We start from the raw sequence: 13097 nt of genomic DNA on the forward strand, positions 1-13097 counted from the left end.
AACCCACCATTATGGCAATCAGAAGAGCTAGATGCCAATAATACTGGTGTGAGAGACCTGTGGAACCAGAGCTGTCAACGTATTGAAAGTTCTAAAGAGCATGAGTGGTTCTGAAAGTATAATTGTGATCCTGCTGGCACAGAACTCGACAGGAAACTGCGGGTCAAATTGAACAGAGCTCACACTGGACATGGATGATGCGCAGACTCTCATCACAAATGGGGTGCTACCATGTCTCCATTTTGTGACTGTGGGGCTCTGAAACAGATAATCAAGCACATTAGAGATGAATGCCCCTTGCGTTCCTACCAGAGGAGTTGGAGCGACCTCATGAAAGCAGATGATACGGCTCTTAGATGGATTAGGAACCTAGATATTGACATTTAGTTAGTTTTATATGTAGTTTTTGTATTTTCATATTCCTGTTATATATAGTATTACTAACGTTATATACCCGTAATTTTAAACTGCACGTGAGCCATATGAATAAATAAATAAAGAATTTCTTATTGCTTACCCTAAAATGTGATTATCTATTTATTTAAGTATTCATTAATGTCTGTACTAAGGAATGAGCTTTGTGGTTGATCCATATTTCAATTAGGGCTTTAAGCAACAGTGCATGACCAATCTCTCTTTGACTCAGTGAGCCAATCTAAACTCTAAGGTGTGCACTTGACCTCCATTACTCGGGTAGCAACTAACTGCTACTGACTGGGGATCAATGATATTTACTGATACCACAGCCACAGTGAACCTGCAACATCTATCTCTTAAATAAAAAGAACACACTTTTTGATGAGTCTATACATACATTTTGTTCAGCAGATTGACAATTAAAAAAAAAAAAAAAAAAACATGATGCACTTGTCAGCTTTTAGTGTGGAAGCTCAGAAAGACACACATGTAGTCATGAACTTTTTTATTTCAACTGAAACGTGAATACAGAAAGAGTTTCTAACAACCGACGTCAAACATCACACACGCACGCGCGCGCGCGCGCACACGCACGCACGCACGCGCGCGCACACACACACACACACACACACACACACACACACACACACACACACACACACACAATGTAAAACTAACACGCAGTACAATAATCCATGTAATTGGTCTTTCAACACTGGAAAGAGCTCCAAACACAACACAACATCCTTGTAACTTTTTTTTAACACAAACAGTTATCACAGATTTTTCAGAATGCTATACAAATGAATTTTACTTGTCCATTTGTCTAGTATCATCAACCCCAAGTCCACAGTTACTGAATATATCAAACTGTTTTCTTCTTCTTAGTGCCACTAAGGCGTCCCTCAGGTAAATGGTCACAGGAGTTTTCCTGCAAATAAACAAAATAACAAAATTTCTACCCACAAATATGAATACTGAGAGGTTTTTCATTTATTATTAAACATATATTATTCACCATAGTGTTACAGAATGAAGCCCATTTCACACTATTCCTTCAATCTGATGAGGAGTCCAGCATCACAAAATAAAATTTTTGCTGAAATGTTGTTTGCTTTGAATGATCTAGGGAGACAAGGACATCTTTAAGATTCACTTCACACTTCAAAACTGTTGCACAGATAAGGAGGAACCAATTATCAAAATTATAACTGTTAAAATGGTAAACTGAGTTTAAACTCTATCAGAACAGTTTCAGAAGCTAATAAGAGGTGTTTTCATGAATAATTTGATATAATGAAATCTTGATCTCCAGTGGTTTTTTTACTTTTAATTTATTTGGTTTGTTATCCCAATTACCTTTGTGATTATTTTGCACTGAAAATACCTCCACAATAATACAAATGCATATAACACAAAATATGTAGCAAATTTGTGAACAAAATATTTTCACTAACTTATGGATTACCCTCAAACTTCAATTTTGTACCCATCAGCTCCATTTTGTATTTTGTTTCCAGCAGAGTTAGTTTTTCATGAGCAGTAATGCACCTTGGGTATGAGGCAGTGGGATGCAACATAATTGTGACACAACAATACTGTACAATCTTTCAAGATCATGAAGCTTCCTGTCAGATTAAAACTTTGCGTCAGACCGAAACTCGAACTTGGGACCTTTGCCTTTCACGGGCAAGTGCTCTACCGACTGAGCTACCCAAGCATGACTCACGACCCATCCTCACAGCTTCAGTTCTGCCAGTACCTCATCTCCTATCTTCCAAACTTCGCAGAAGCTCTTCTGCGAACCTTGCAGAACTAGTACTCCTGGAAGAAAAGGTACTGCGGAGACATGGCTTAGCCACAGCCTGGGGGATGCTTCCAGAATGAAATTTTCACTCTGCAGCATAGTGTGCACTGATATGAAACTTCCTGTCAGATTAAAACTGTGTGCCAGACGGATTCATGATCATGGTTGTCAGCATTTGGATCAACTTCTGTGAAGAAGGTATTGGTCACTTCTGTCACAGGATGAAATCATGGTTTCATCCCAGGGCAATAGTGTTCAATACGACCAAGAAGTGTAGTCATATAGTACTTGATAGCTGTAATACGTACACACGACAAATGCTCACAAGCTGTGGACCACCAAGTATAGATGATCTTCACTCCTTGTTTTGTAAGCTTTCACTATCTTTTTTTGTACAAATGATAGTGTTCTACCCTTGTCAGAGTTCAAGCCTGGGAGCAAAGAGGCATTTACATTTTAATAGTGTGTCCAAAGCTGTGAATGAAAGGAGTAATGGTTATCACTTACTGTATAGTCAGATACTGAGCAGTTGATAGGTACATACATGAGATTGAAAATGTTGCAGAGCTATTAGTCTCTCTCTCTCTCTCTCTCTCTCTCTCTCTCTCTCTCTCTCTCTCTCTCTCGACCCCCCTTCTAGCCCAATCAAGCTGCAGTGTGCAGTGCCTGAACAATGTAGTCAGTCAGGACAGAAGGAAGATATCATCCTAAAGCTAAAAAACTTTTTCAGACCTGTTTATATGCCTGTTGACCATACAATGACTGACCTATCTCAACTATATGGTGAACGGTCACCGATATTCCTCAAATTATTTGTATTCCATCCATAACATTCCATTAGCATAATTATGAAAAGCATAAATGAATGAAAATATCTTCTAGACAAATTTGACACACATTGCATGTCACATTCATTTCGATTGATATGCAATTGTCTATCAACACCATCACAAAGGTAATGGGGGTAGGAGACTGAATAAATTACTCTGTAATGAGAAACAAGAGCAAAGATTCTTTGTATCATGTAATGTGAAAATACAATTTACTCAACACAACAAAAAAGTTAATTACATCATGAAACTGTAAACTAAAAAGAATGCCTATATATCAATCACCTGTTTGAGGTTCAGAGATAACACAAATAATCAAACCATTTACACTGTACATACAATGTAACAGAAGATTTACTGTCCACATCACTGCTCGATCACCCAAAAAGTCAACATTATTTGGGGTTGAAATGTATGCGGTGTCCAAAACCAATTATGACTGGAGTTTACTTGGAGGTACAGGCTGCAGTGGTGGAAGACTAGGTGCATTCTGTGTCACACACAGATAGCATCTTGGTGTTAGCTGCTGCCCCCCAATGGCAACGGTGGCAGTGGTAGTCCAGATGCATTCTGTGTCACCATAGGTAGACTGAATTTTCTGTGGTGGCATGACAATATTGTGTGTGGACCATAGTATGGCAATTGTAGAGATTTTTGAATGGCACTGTGTAGGACGACAACTTGTTTGCAGGACAGTCAGTCACAGAAAATGAATGGTCATTGGACAGAAGGTTCTTTTTGAAATAGCTAGCTGGAGCTCGTGAATCTGTGAGCATACATGTTGTGCAAAGTCTGAGGTTCCAATAGTGTTATTTGATGTATAAGTAAAGAGTCCTCCAGGCAGTCAAATTGTTTTTCCATACACTAACTCAGCCGTTGATGCACTGAAGTCTTGTTTAAAAAATGTTCAGAAGTCTATTAGGGCAATAGGGAGACTGTCAGTCCAATGCTCTGTGGCATGGCATCTGAGTGAGGTCTTTAATTGTTGATGGAGCTGTTCCACGAGGCCACTAGCAGCAGGGTGGCAGGCACAGATTTAAATTTGGTTGATGCCAAGCAATGCTGAAAGTTCTTTAAAGAAGTATGACTCAGACTGCTTTCCCTGATTGCTAGTGATGCAGAGGGGAATGCCAAAGTGAGCAATCTACTCACAAAAGAAGGTTGTGGCTGCTGTTGCATCTTGCACTGGATGGGCTTCAGGCTGTCAAGAGAAACAGTCAGTTAGTGTCAGGCAGTGTGTACTGATATTCTTCGGATGGTGATAAAGATACAGTAATGTTGATGCAGAAATGCATAAATCACTGATTCAGTGGGGTGAAATTACAGAGTGAAGCTGTTTTTTGCAGAGTTATTTTGTTGCATCAATAAGCATTGCACTAGTGGATGAATGCATTATAATCATTCTTGATATATGGCTGAACAAATATCTTTCTCACTATCTATACAGTAGCCCTTAGTCCTGGGTGAGAGAGGGAGAGGAGAGAGGAAATTGCTGGTGGCGGAAATCTGTTGTAATGAACGGTTGATACACTGCAGTACAGTGCTACGCTGAAGCACAGTATTTCAACATGTCTAAGATGTAAGCCTGACAATGTTTCGAGGAATACCTTCAGTTCGTTGTCTCCTTTTTGGGTATTGGCAAGTGCTACGAAGGCAATTTCCTTTGCAATGGCATCAATGTGAGATATGCATCTCCTGGTCTACTCTACCCACCATCAGCATGTTGAATATCTGTAGTAAATTGCACAATGAGATCCAAATGCTGCAACTGGCTTGGTGATGCCTTGTTTGGTTTCTGAAGGAAGGTCCACATGATTGGCTCATGGTCTTTCATAAGAATGAAATGTCTTTCTCTCTACGTATGCATCTAAACTTTCTGATTGAGACATATGCTGCGTAGAGCTCATGGTCACATACTGACCGACTAGCTTCGGAAGGTCATAATTTTTTACTGAAGAAAGCTAGAGGTTGCCAGTCTGTTGTACAAGTTGTTGTAATATACAGTATTGTCCTGCTTTTACATTCCCAAAAATAGCATTTTCCCACTAGTTATGACCTTTTTTATTGCTCCCATCAAATTTCCTATGTCCACAATGTTAATTCACTCCCAATTTTGCGTCAACATATTTATAATTTTCCTGCGATTTACGCATTACGAAAAAATGTTGGTGGAGAAAAAAAGACAGAAAATGATGCTGGCATGATGTTGGCCATCAGTGTGTTTACAAACATTATGTGGTTAAATAACTTGACACCAGGATGCTCTACTCAGCAGATTTTAAACAGTAAACATGTAAAAGTTGGAACAATTTGTGCCGTATCTCCTGCCGCTGCCAAGCTCTATTCGGCGTGGTAGCTGATGGGAGTAACTAGGTTCATTCAAATAAAGATACCATGACCAATCACAACTATTTCCAAACTGTCTGTATTGCGCATACACAGTTTCGCGATAGTTGTGCTTGTCGTGATGCCTTTGTCGAACCATATTTAGTGTGTTTCGGCATTTGGCCACTTATAATCCGCTAGTTAACTAAATAATGAATTACAGCTGCAGGCTTTTTAAAAACATCGATTATAATATGTGAAATTGAGTCAAACATTTCTGCTTGCCAGGCAGTTATCAGTTCCAGTTATATCACTGGTTTTGACTAGATAATAAAAAAGTCACGGACAAGTATTTTGATGCCTATTATGTGCATATATCCCAAATAAAGTTTGGAAATGCAAGTGGCTATCCTCTATGTAACTTTTACAACTTAAAACGTTATTTCCCACATTTTACAGCATTTTTTGAAGTCCTTTGAAAAGTGTAAAAGTGGGATTCCCCTATAGCTCCAATGACAGTTGATGATGCATTCACAATAAGTGCTAGAGGAGCGTCAGGATGAGGACAAGCTAACAATGCAAGCTCTGCACAGCAGCTTTCACTCTGGCAAAGGAAGCTTTCTTTTAATCAATCCACAAGAGCGTGGCTACGGTTTGGACAAATATTTTAGCTTTTTGTTATGAGGTGCTGCCAACAATGCAAGATTACACCCAAAAATGTTGATATATTTTTGTTAATCCCAATAATCAGCATAGTTCATGTGTTGTAGTGGGCTGCAGAAATTAAGAAATAGCTTCAACTTTGTCTTGAGGGGGTAGGATCCCTTGTGCATGGATAAGGAAGACTAAAAATTTTACTGCCATATTCACTTCCACCTTTACATTTGCCTGTCACTTACAAGTTAGACAAAAGACGAGTTTTCACTGATTCCTACTTTATAACAGTGTAAGTGTGCGTTACTGCTTTTTATTTTGCTGTAAAAGTAGCATCAAGTGACAAATGTGGATGTTGCCACAGGTTAGTTACTACTGGAAAACCACATCAGAACAGCGGGTTGATGTTTCACAGATGTGACTGTATAATAATTATGGGAATTCCTGGGTAGAGTAATACATAAAATACATGAAAGGCAACCACAGAGTGTGTGTTTGGGCCACTGTGTTGTTGTGGTTGTTGTTGTTGTGTGTGGGAATGTGTGTACTATTGCTGGAAAAAGAAACAGTGCTCAAAAGCTGGTGTGAATGCTGTTTTCTGCTATTCTTTACTGTGCACCATGCATCAATCCGCTATAGGTGAGTGGTTGCCTTTCTCTTATTTTCCATGCAGATGTGATTGTAATGGGGAACCCAGTTAAGTGACAGATGAAGAAATATCCCACAGAGTAATAGATTATGTAGTGAAGACAAGAGGATCATGGAATAGGGAAAAAAGATTTGTGCCCTACAAGCATAAAGAGAAATGGTGTATTTTCAAAGAGATAAGTTGAAGGGGGAAAAGAGACTGTGGGAGCTGGGAGACAGTAATGGGCAATAAGCAAATGAAGGACACCTAAGAAATCAAATTTCAAATCCCAGTTAGCAATCAGTTTGACTTGTCGCCTGAAATAGGAGAAGAGCCTCAACCAGCTTTTGAGCAAAGTAGAGAGCAGCAGACTCATGGGAACAACTTTATTGCTAGGTTGGTAAAACATCAAGCAGAAAGAAGAATGTCCCACTTCTGGGTAGCAATCATGTGATGGGTGTAGACTAAGTGCTACAAGAAAAGGTAGGTGTAGAAGATTGGGTCACAAACACCATGAAACCTAGAGTCAAGCTTAGCCATGTGACAGAGAACATAGTGGCTTTGTGCAAAAATTTTGCAGGGAACAGCATGGCTAGCAACTTAGAAACAAGAGCAGCAACAGCAGACATATTTGTGGGGTTTATGGAGGTTCTGCAGTGGTGTGATCAGACCTGTGTTAACACAGCTGTCAGACATAAAAAAAGAGCTGTGTGGATTAGTTTTGCAGAAACATGGTGTCATATTTACACTGTGCCTGTTGCTGCAATTGGGAGATGGGGATACACACAAATCACAGACTGCAGTTGAATATGAGGGGAAGGACAGATTAACTGAGCATCTTGTAGGAAGTATAAGGAGGTTCATAAGCACACAAGACAAAATCCCTGTGATTACTGGAGCCAGAGGGACAAATTTTTAGGTTATAGTCAGTCTGTAGACAATCGGTCTGGAAAGAAATTAGAACAAAACAGGATCATAATATATATAATGGCTTTCAGAAAAATTTGTTCCATCAGAATATTAGGGGATTTGAAAACAAGATAGATGACCTCCTTGTATGCCTAGAAGATGTGGAAAACTTTAAGTAATAGATGTTCTGTGTCTCTCTGAACACCATGTAACCACAGTTTACTGCTTGGTGGCAAAGCTATGAAGTATTCCACTTCCACAACCATTCATTCATTAAGTGCAGCCACCACATATCTATATTTAGTTTCATCCAAGGTGATGTGGGGCAGGATAAGTTGGCTCTCAAGTTGGACAAACCACAGTACTGTATTATATGACGAAAGCAGGAGGGGGGGGGGGGCGTGAGCTGGGGAGGGGGGATGGGGGGGGGGGCTTCACTGCAATCTGACTAATAACAATGTTTTCCACTAGTAAGTCAGTGCTTGCAACATTCTGTCTGTTTTTAATGGCAATTAATGTTTACATAACACATTTGTTTACAAGTAGTTCTGTGCAGCAAGGCTGACACGAAAACTTATGTAAGATGTGTTTTATTGTTCTGGCATGTGTTTCGATTTTTCCACCAAGCAGTGTAATCATTGAATCATGTGATTCAGAAACTTGTGGTTGCCGCGTTGTCGATTATCGAGAGTGGCGCAAGAAGTACTGACCACTACAGAGATACTGCACAGCAAAGCAGTATCCCAAGGCCCCAATGAGATGCTAGGAAGGAGCCTCTCGTACTTCCGAGGTGTCACCATCACGCCTCTGCCCCAAAATAGTGTCACCAGAGGCCAGGAGAGTAGTTCTGTTCGAAATCGGATCCTGCCTACTTCCAGGAAGTTCCTGTCAGAGTAACATCGCCGTGCATCGTACTTGCCGTGACACAGTCCATGTTAACTATCGAGAAATGAAGAGACTTACGTCTCTTGTGAACTGTCCATATGCACCAACGCTATCACATCTGTGTCAACAAGTGTCTACGTACTTGCACTTTCTAGCGACTATTGTAACCACAATACGGCCAATCTGAACTTATATCAATTCACCACTCAATAATTGTGACTCGTTTAGTGTGTTCTGAACCACAAGCCCATGTATGCAGTTTCATAGCTCCAGCCAAGCCTGGTGAGCAAAGATCAGTTTGGTTTTCATTAATATAGTATTAATTATTCAGAATGTTCTAATGAACTGTATTATTACTAGCCATCTGTGTCCAAGAAGTCTGACACAACAGGGGTCAGCAAGTGTCATGAAAATATAATTTATTCAACAGAACAAAAAAGAATAATTACATCACATAATTGTGAAATGCAAAGAACAGCTATGTGTTAGTCAAATGTTTGAAGTTCTGAGACAACACAAACAAGAAAAGAGTTTACACTGTACATGAAATGTAACAGACAATTTATTGTGCACAACCAAAACCCTCAAATAGCATCTGTGAACAACAACCGCTGAAAGTCTGTCAGTAGGATTTTGGGATAGTTCTCTTCAGTAGTAACTGAATCTCAGCAAAGGATGCCACATATAATAATCCACAAAACCAGAGCATATGCACTAAGTATAGTAGCACAGCAAGGCATTATACATTAGTAGTACATCATCTCAGACTATCGTCAATTAGACCAACTCAGAAAAGATCATGTTCAAAAGCATGAAGCTAGATGTTCAATATACAATCAGGCATACTAACTGTTTTGTTGCCACTGAAATATAATATGTGCAATAGAGTGGTCACAGATCATATATCAGTTGTGAAAAATGAACTACAGCTACAGGTCCACTGTATCCTACACATCTATACAATATTTACTTATGTCAAAAGCAACTTAAGTGAGTTCTAAACCAGAGAGAATATACACTTCCACAACATTAAAGGCAAACTGGACTTATATATTCCAAGACACTGAGTGACAAACTCACATAAAATAACAAGCTTAAAACTTTTTGATAAACTTAAAATATTTGCTTTGTCCTTGCCCTATAATACTTTGAAAGCTAAGATTTATGAGTGGTTACTGAAATATCCATTTTATAAGACAGCAGAACTAATTGAAATAAATGTTACTGAAATTAGTTTTTAAGACATTTTAAAATATGTGGCATTAAACCAAAGACCTCCTCTGCAAAAATTGTTATTTATTAAATATATAATGTCTAAACCTATTCCATTGTATGCGGTCAATGATGAATAAAGAACTGAACTGAATACACTGAACCAAGCAATAATGTAAATTACAAAATGTCCCCGCACTTTGTTGTGGCATTCAATCCATTTGTTTGTTTCAAAAAGTGCTAGCAGTTGTCATTTAAATAAAAGTGGACTAAATGTACAACATTCTTTGCACAAATTACTTTATACTTTTGATGCCATTTGGAACATTGTCAAACGGTACAAGGAAAGTTGTAACTAGATATGAGAATGAAGCCATAAAAGTTTATTCAGCCATTCTTACTTCAAACACAGTGCACAAAACAGCAACAAAATGGACTTCATGCATGAAACACAATGTAACAATCTGATAATGTACATGTCCTAGAAAGTAGGTGCTCACTGTGGAGTGCCATCAGTTAAGAATATCAGCCACCTACACATTTCTTAATGACATGGAAAGCTGCACTACATATTAACTAATTCCAGTAACCATATTTACTTTCACTTGGCACGTTACACCCAATACTATTTAGGAGTAAGGTACTGCCAAACCCTTAAAGCTTGAATTAAATCAAGATATTATACGAGATCCTCACACTTTCACTTGTCTAAATGCAATAGCACACTGTTTTCTGAACCGTCAGTACACACCTTCTGATCTACTGCCTAACATTCCTTAAAACACTTTCCCAATTTGCATGAAAGAATGTTTCATGTGCAACAACAAAATGAGGCATTTTTATTTACTGAAGATTCATTTTGTTGATCCTAAACATGGGTTACTTTATGCTTCAATGACAAATCATGACTTCTTTATAATACAAGTTACTAGCTCGTAACAGTATACTGAAGTTTCTGTGAATAGTGGTGTAGAAACTTAAATATCCAATAAATTACATTAGAGTGGCCTATTGTCATAAATTAATGTGTCACTGAATGACAACAGATTACAAACGGTAATAGTAAACTTTTGGGGGGAAAAAAAAAACTTTTTATTCTACACTGTCTACATAAGCTCTGCTATTATGCCTTTACTTGCTCTTAACTGGCCAACAGCAACAGTAAAGTTGGTGGATACTGAGATCCTGGGTAAGGTGCATGTACAGAGAGATATAAATTTCCACATAAGCAGATGTGTGTATTAGTTTTAATTTGTGTATATGAAACAAGGAAGATGGGAGTGAAAATATGTATAGGTACTTGTTCCTTAAGAAACAGAGTAAGTGATTTTCATCAAAAGAAAAAGAATAAATCTCTTTTAACAAAGAATACATACCCCTTTGGATCATAGTGGTTCCATGCTACATCCAGTGTTCTCCTAAAAATATCCTCCATAAATAATTCTGCAGCCTGGAGAAGAAACATTACATTTTCTTAGATATGAGAGAAATACAGTTACATAGTATTTAGAGCCTTATTGCAAAGTCCGTTTATTGATAGATCCTTGTTAAAGTTTTCCCACATCTTTTAAGCTTTAAGAGCACCAAAGTGTTCTAATTTACAGAAAAATTAAAGTCTGTTAAGTTCTTACATATGCTGATCAATCAGAAAATAAATATATTTTCAAAAACTTTATAAAAGTGAAAAATGTGTTACGGCAATCACAACCAAAATTAATGACGTGGAACATAACTGAAACCTAGAACTTTTGACATAAAATTTTGACCACTGCAATCTTAATTCAACGTGGACTTTGTAGCCAGGGGAGAAAAACAACAAAAATAGATCTGACCTGAATCAGTCAGAAATAACAGAAGAAACTGCACACAATATATAAAGAACTTAGCAATAAACTACACTGCTACAACAATATGATCACACTTTCAAACAACAATCACTGATGTGAGAACCAATCCATAACCTGTCAATCTAAAATGTCACAAACTAGTGAGGAACTACATATACTCATACTGTACACTGCTCATAAAGTACCGCCACGCAAAATGTTTGAACTGTGCAACAGTCTACACAGTTCATCTTTTCTGCATAGTTTACTTGCTTTTTTAAACCTTTCGAGGATCTCATATTCTCTTAATTTGACATCCCCAGGTAGAAACTGAAGAATATCTAGAAGTACACATGTCAGGGGGATAAAAAAACACATTATGTGGACCTAGGTAATAAGGGCTGTTAGAAAAACTTCATATACATACAGTATCTAAACAGTAAAATGGACAGAGGGCTGTATAAGACTAAGTGCCTCTGGGAGTCTACCTAAATAGTAATATTACATGTGTTTACAAATACTGATGTTTCATTTAGCATAACGAACTTCGCAACATTAAACTTCAAGCCTCATTCTCACTACAGGTGGGTGTCTCTCACTGTGGGGTCTGAGCACTGCCCTTCCTTTTAATCTTCCACAACTTATCCCTCTCTCCTCTCTGATGAAGGAACTATTAGCTCTGAAAGCCAAGTAGTGTATCACTTTTACTTTTATGTGTGTCTATCAGCAGTACTAAACTTTTCACCTCCTGAAAATAAGTACTGGGCAGAAATTCTGTGTCATAATGGTTCAAATGGCTCTGAGCACTATGGGACTTATCATCTGAGGTCATCAGTCCCCTGGAACGTAGAACTACTTAAACCTAACTAACCCAAGGACATCACACACATCCATGCCCGAGGCAGGATTCGAACCTGCGAATGTAGCGGTCACGCATTTCCAGACTGAAGTGCCTAGAACCGCTCGGCCACACCGGCCGGCCAACAACAGTGAGATTTAGATAGAAGCTGTTTCTGGCTGCATGTACTAGGACTTTTGAACATGTTATAGTACTTTTAATTTTATTATTTCTATACTTACTCTAATAGGAGATGAATGAATGAAATATACAATATAACTGTACATATAGTGCAAAAATGAAACTAGAGGGCTACTTGATGTTCACCTATTACTTGAGTACATAAAAATTACTATCAAAAGCACTATACATTAACAATTTTTCCATTGTACTAGTTAATCATATATCGATAGGGGCTCATAAAAGTAAAGAATGAACTGTTATTTAATGATACAATCTCCTTTCCTCGATACGATGAAAATGTGCATTCATGCTATTTCAGTTCAAACATCTACATTTCCAAATGGCAAATTATATTTGGTACTTACAATTGCTACTAAGATTTCTGGTACTGTATAGTGATTTGGTTTTGGACCATGCCAAAGACTAAGCCACTTCAAACTTTTTCGGACAAAGTGGCACAGCTGTGCACGGTCATTATCCACTTCCAGTATATCTTCACTCAAAGAGTCTCCTGCCAAAAAATAAAAATGATCAAGTTTACTTTAAAAGTTGTTAAAGGAGACAGACCTGAATAATAAACTTC

General features: G+C 38.1%; 1 protein-coding gene across 2 annotated transcripts in view; it reads right to left on the reverse strand.

Moving 5' to 3' along the window:
- Positions 1–944: 944 nt before the first annotated feature.
- The window catches only part of LOC124721592, a 125297-nt gene continuing 113144 nt past the window's right edge, over positions 945–13097 (reverse strand). For both annotated transcript variants that reach the window (XM_047246643.1, XM_047246642.1), the window contains 3 exons: positions 12880–13025; positions 11044–11117; positions 945–1348 (listed from right to left, as the gene is read on the reverse strand). In XM_047246643.1, coding sequence (XP_047102599.1) covers positions 1228–1348; positions 11044–11117; positions 12880–13025 — 341 coding nt within the window. In that variant the 3' untranslated portion in view covers positions 945–1227. The remainder of the gene's footprint in view (positions 1349–11043; positions 11118–12879; positions 13026–13097) is intronic.

The sequence above is a fragment of the Schistocerca piceifrons genome, chromosome X, assembly GCF_021461385.2.
Source record: "Schistocerca piceifrons isolate TAMUIC-IGC-003096 chromosome X, iqSchPice1.1, whole genome shotgun sequence".
Lineage (NCBI taxonomy): Eukaryota > Metazoa > Arthropoda > Insecta > Orthoptera > Acrididae > Schistocerca > Schistocerca piceifrons.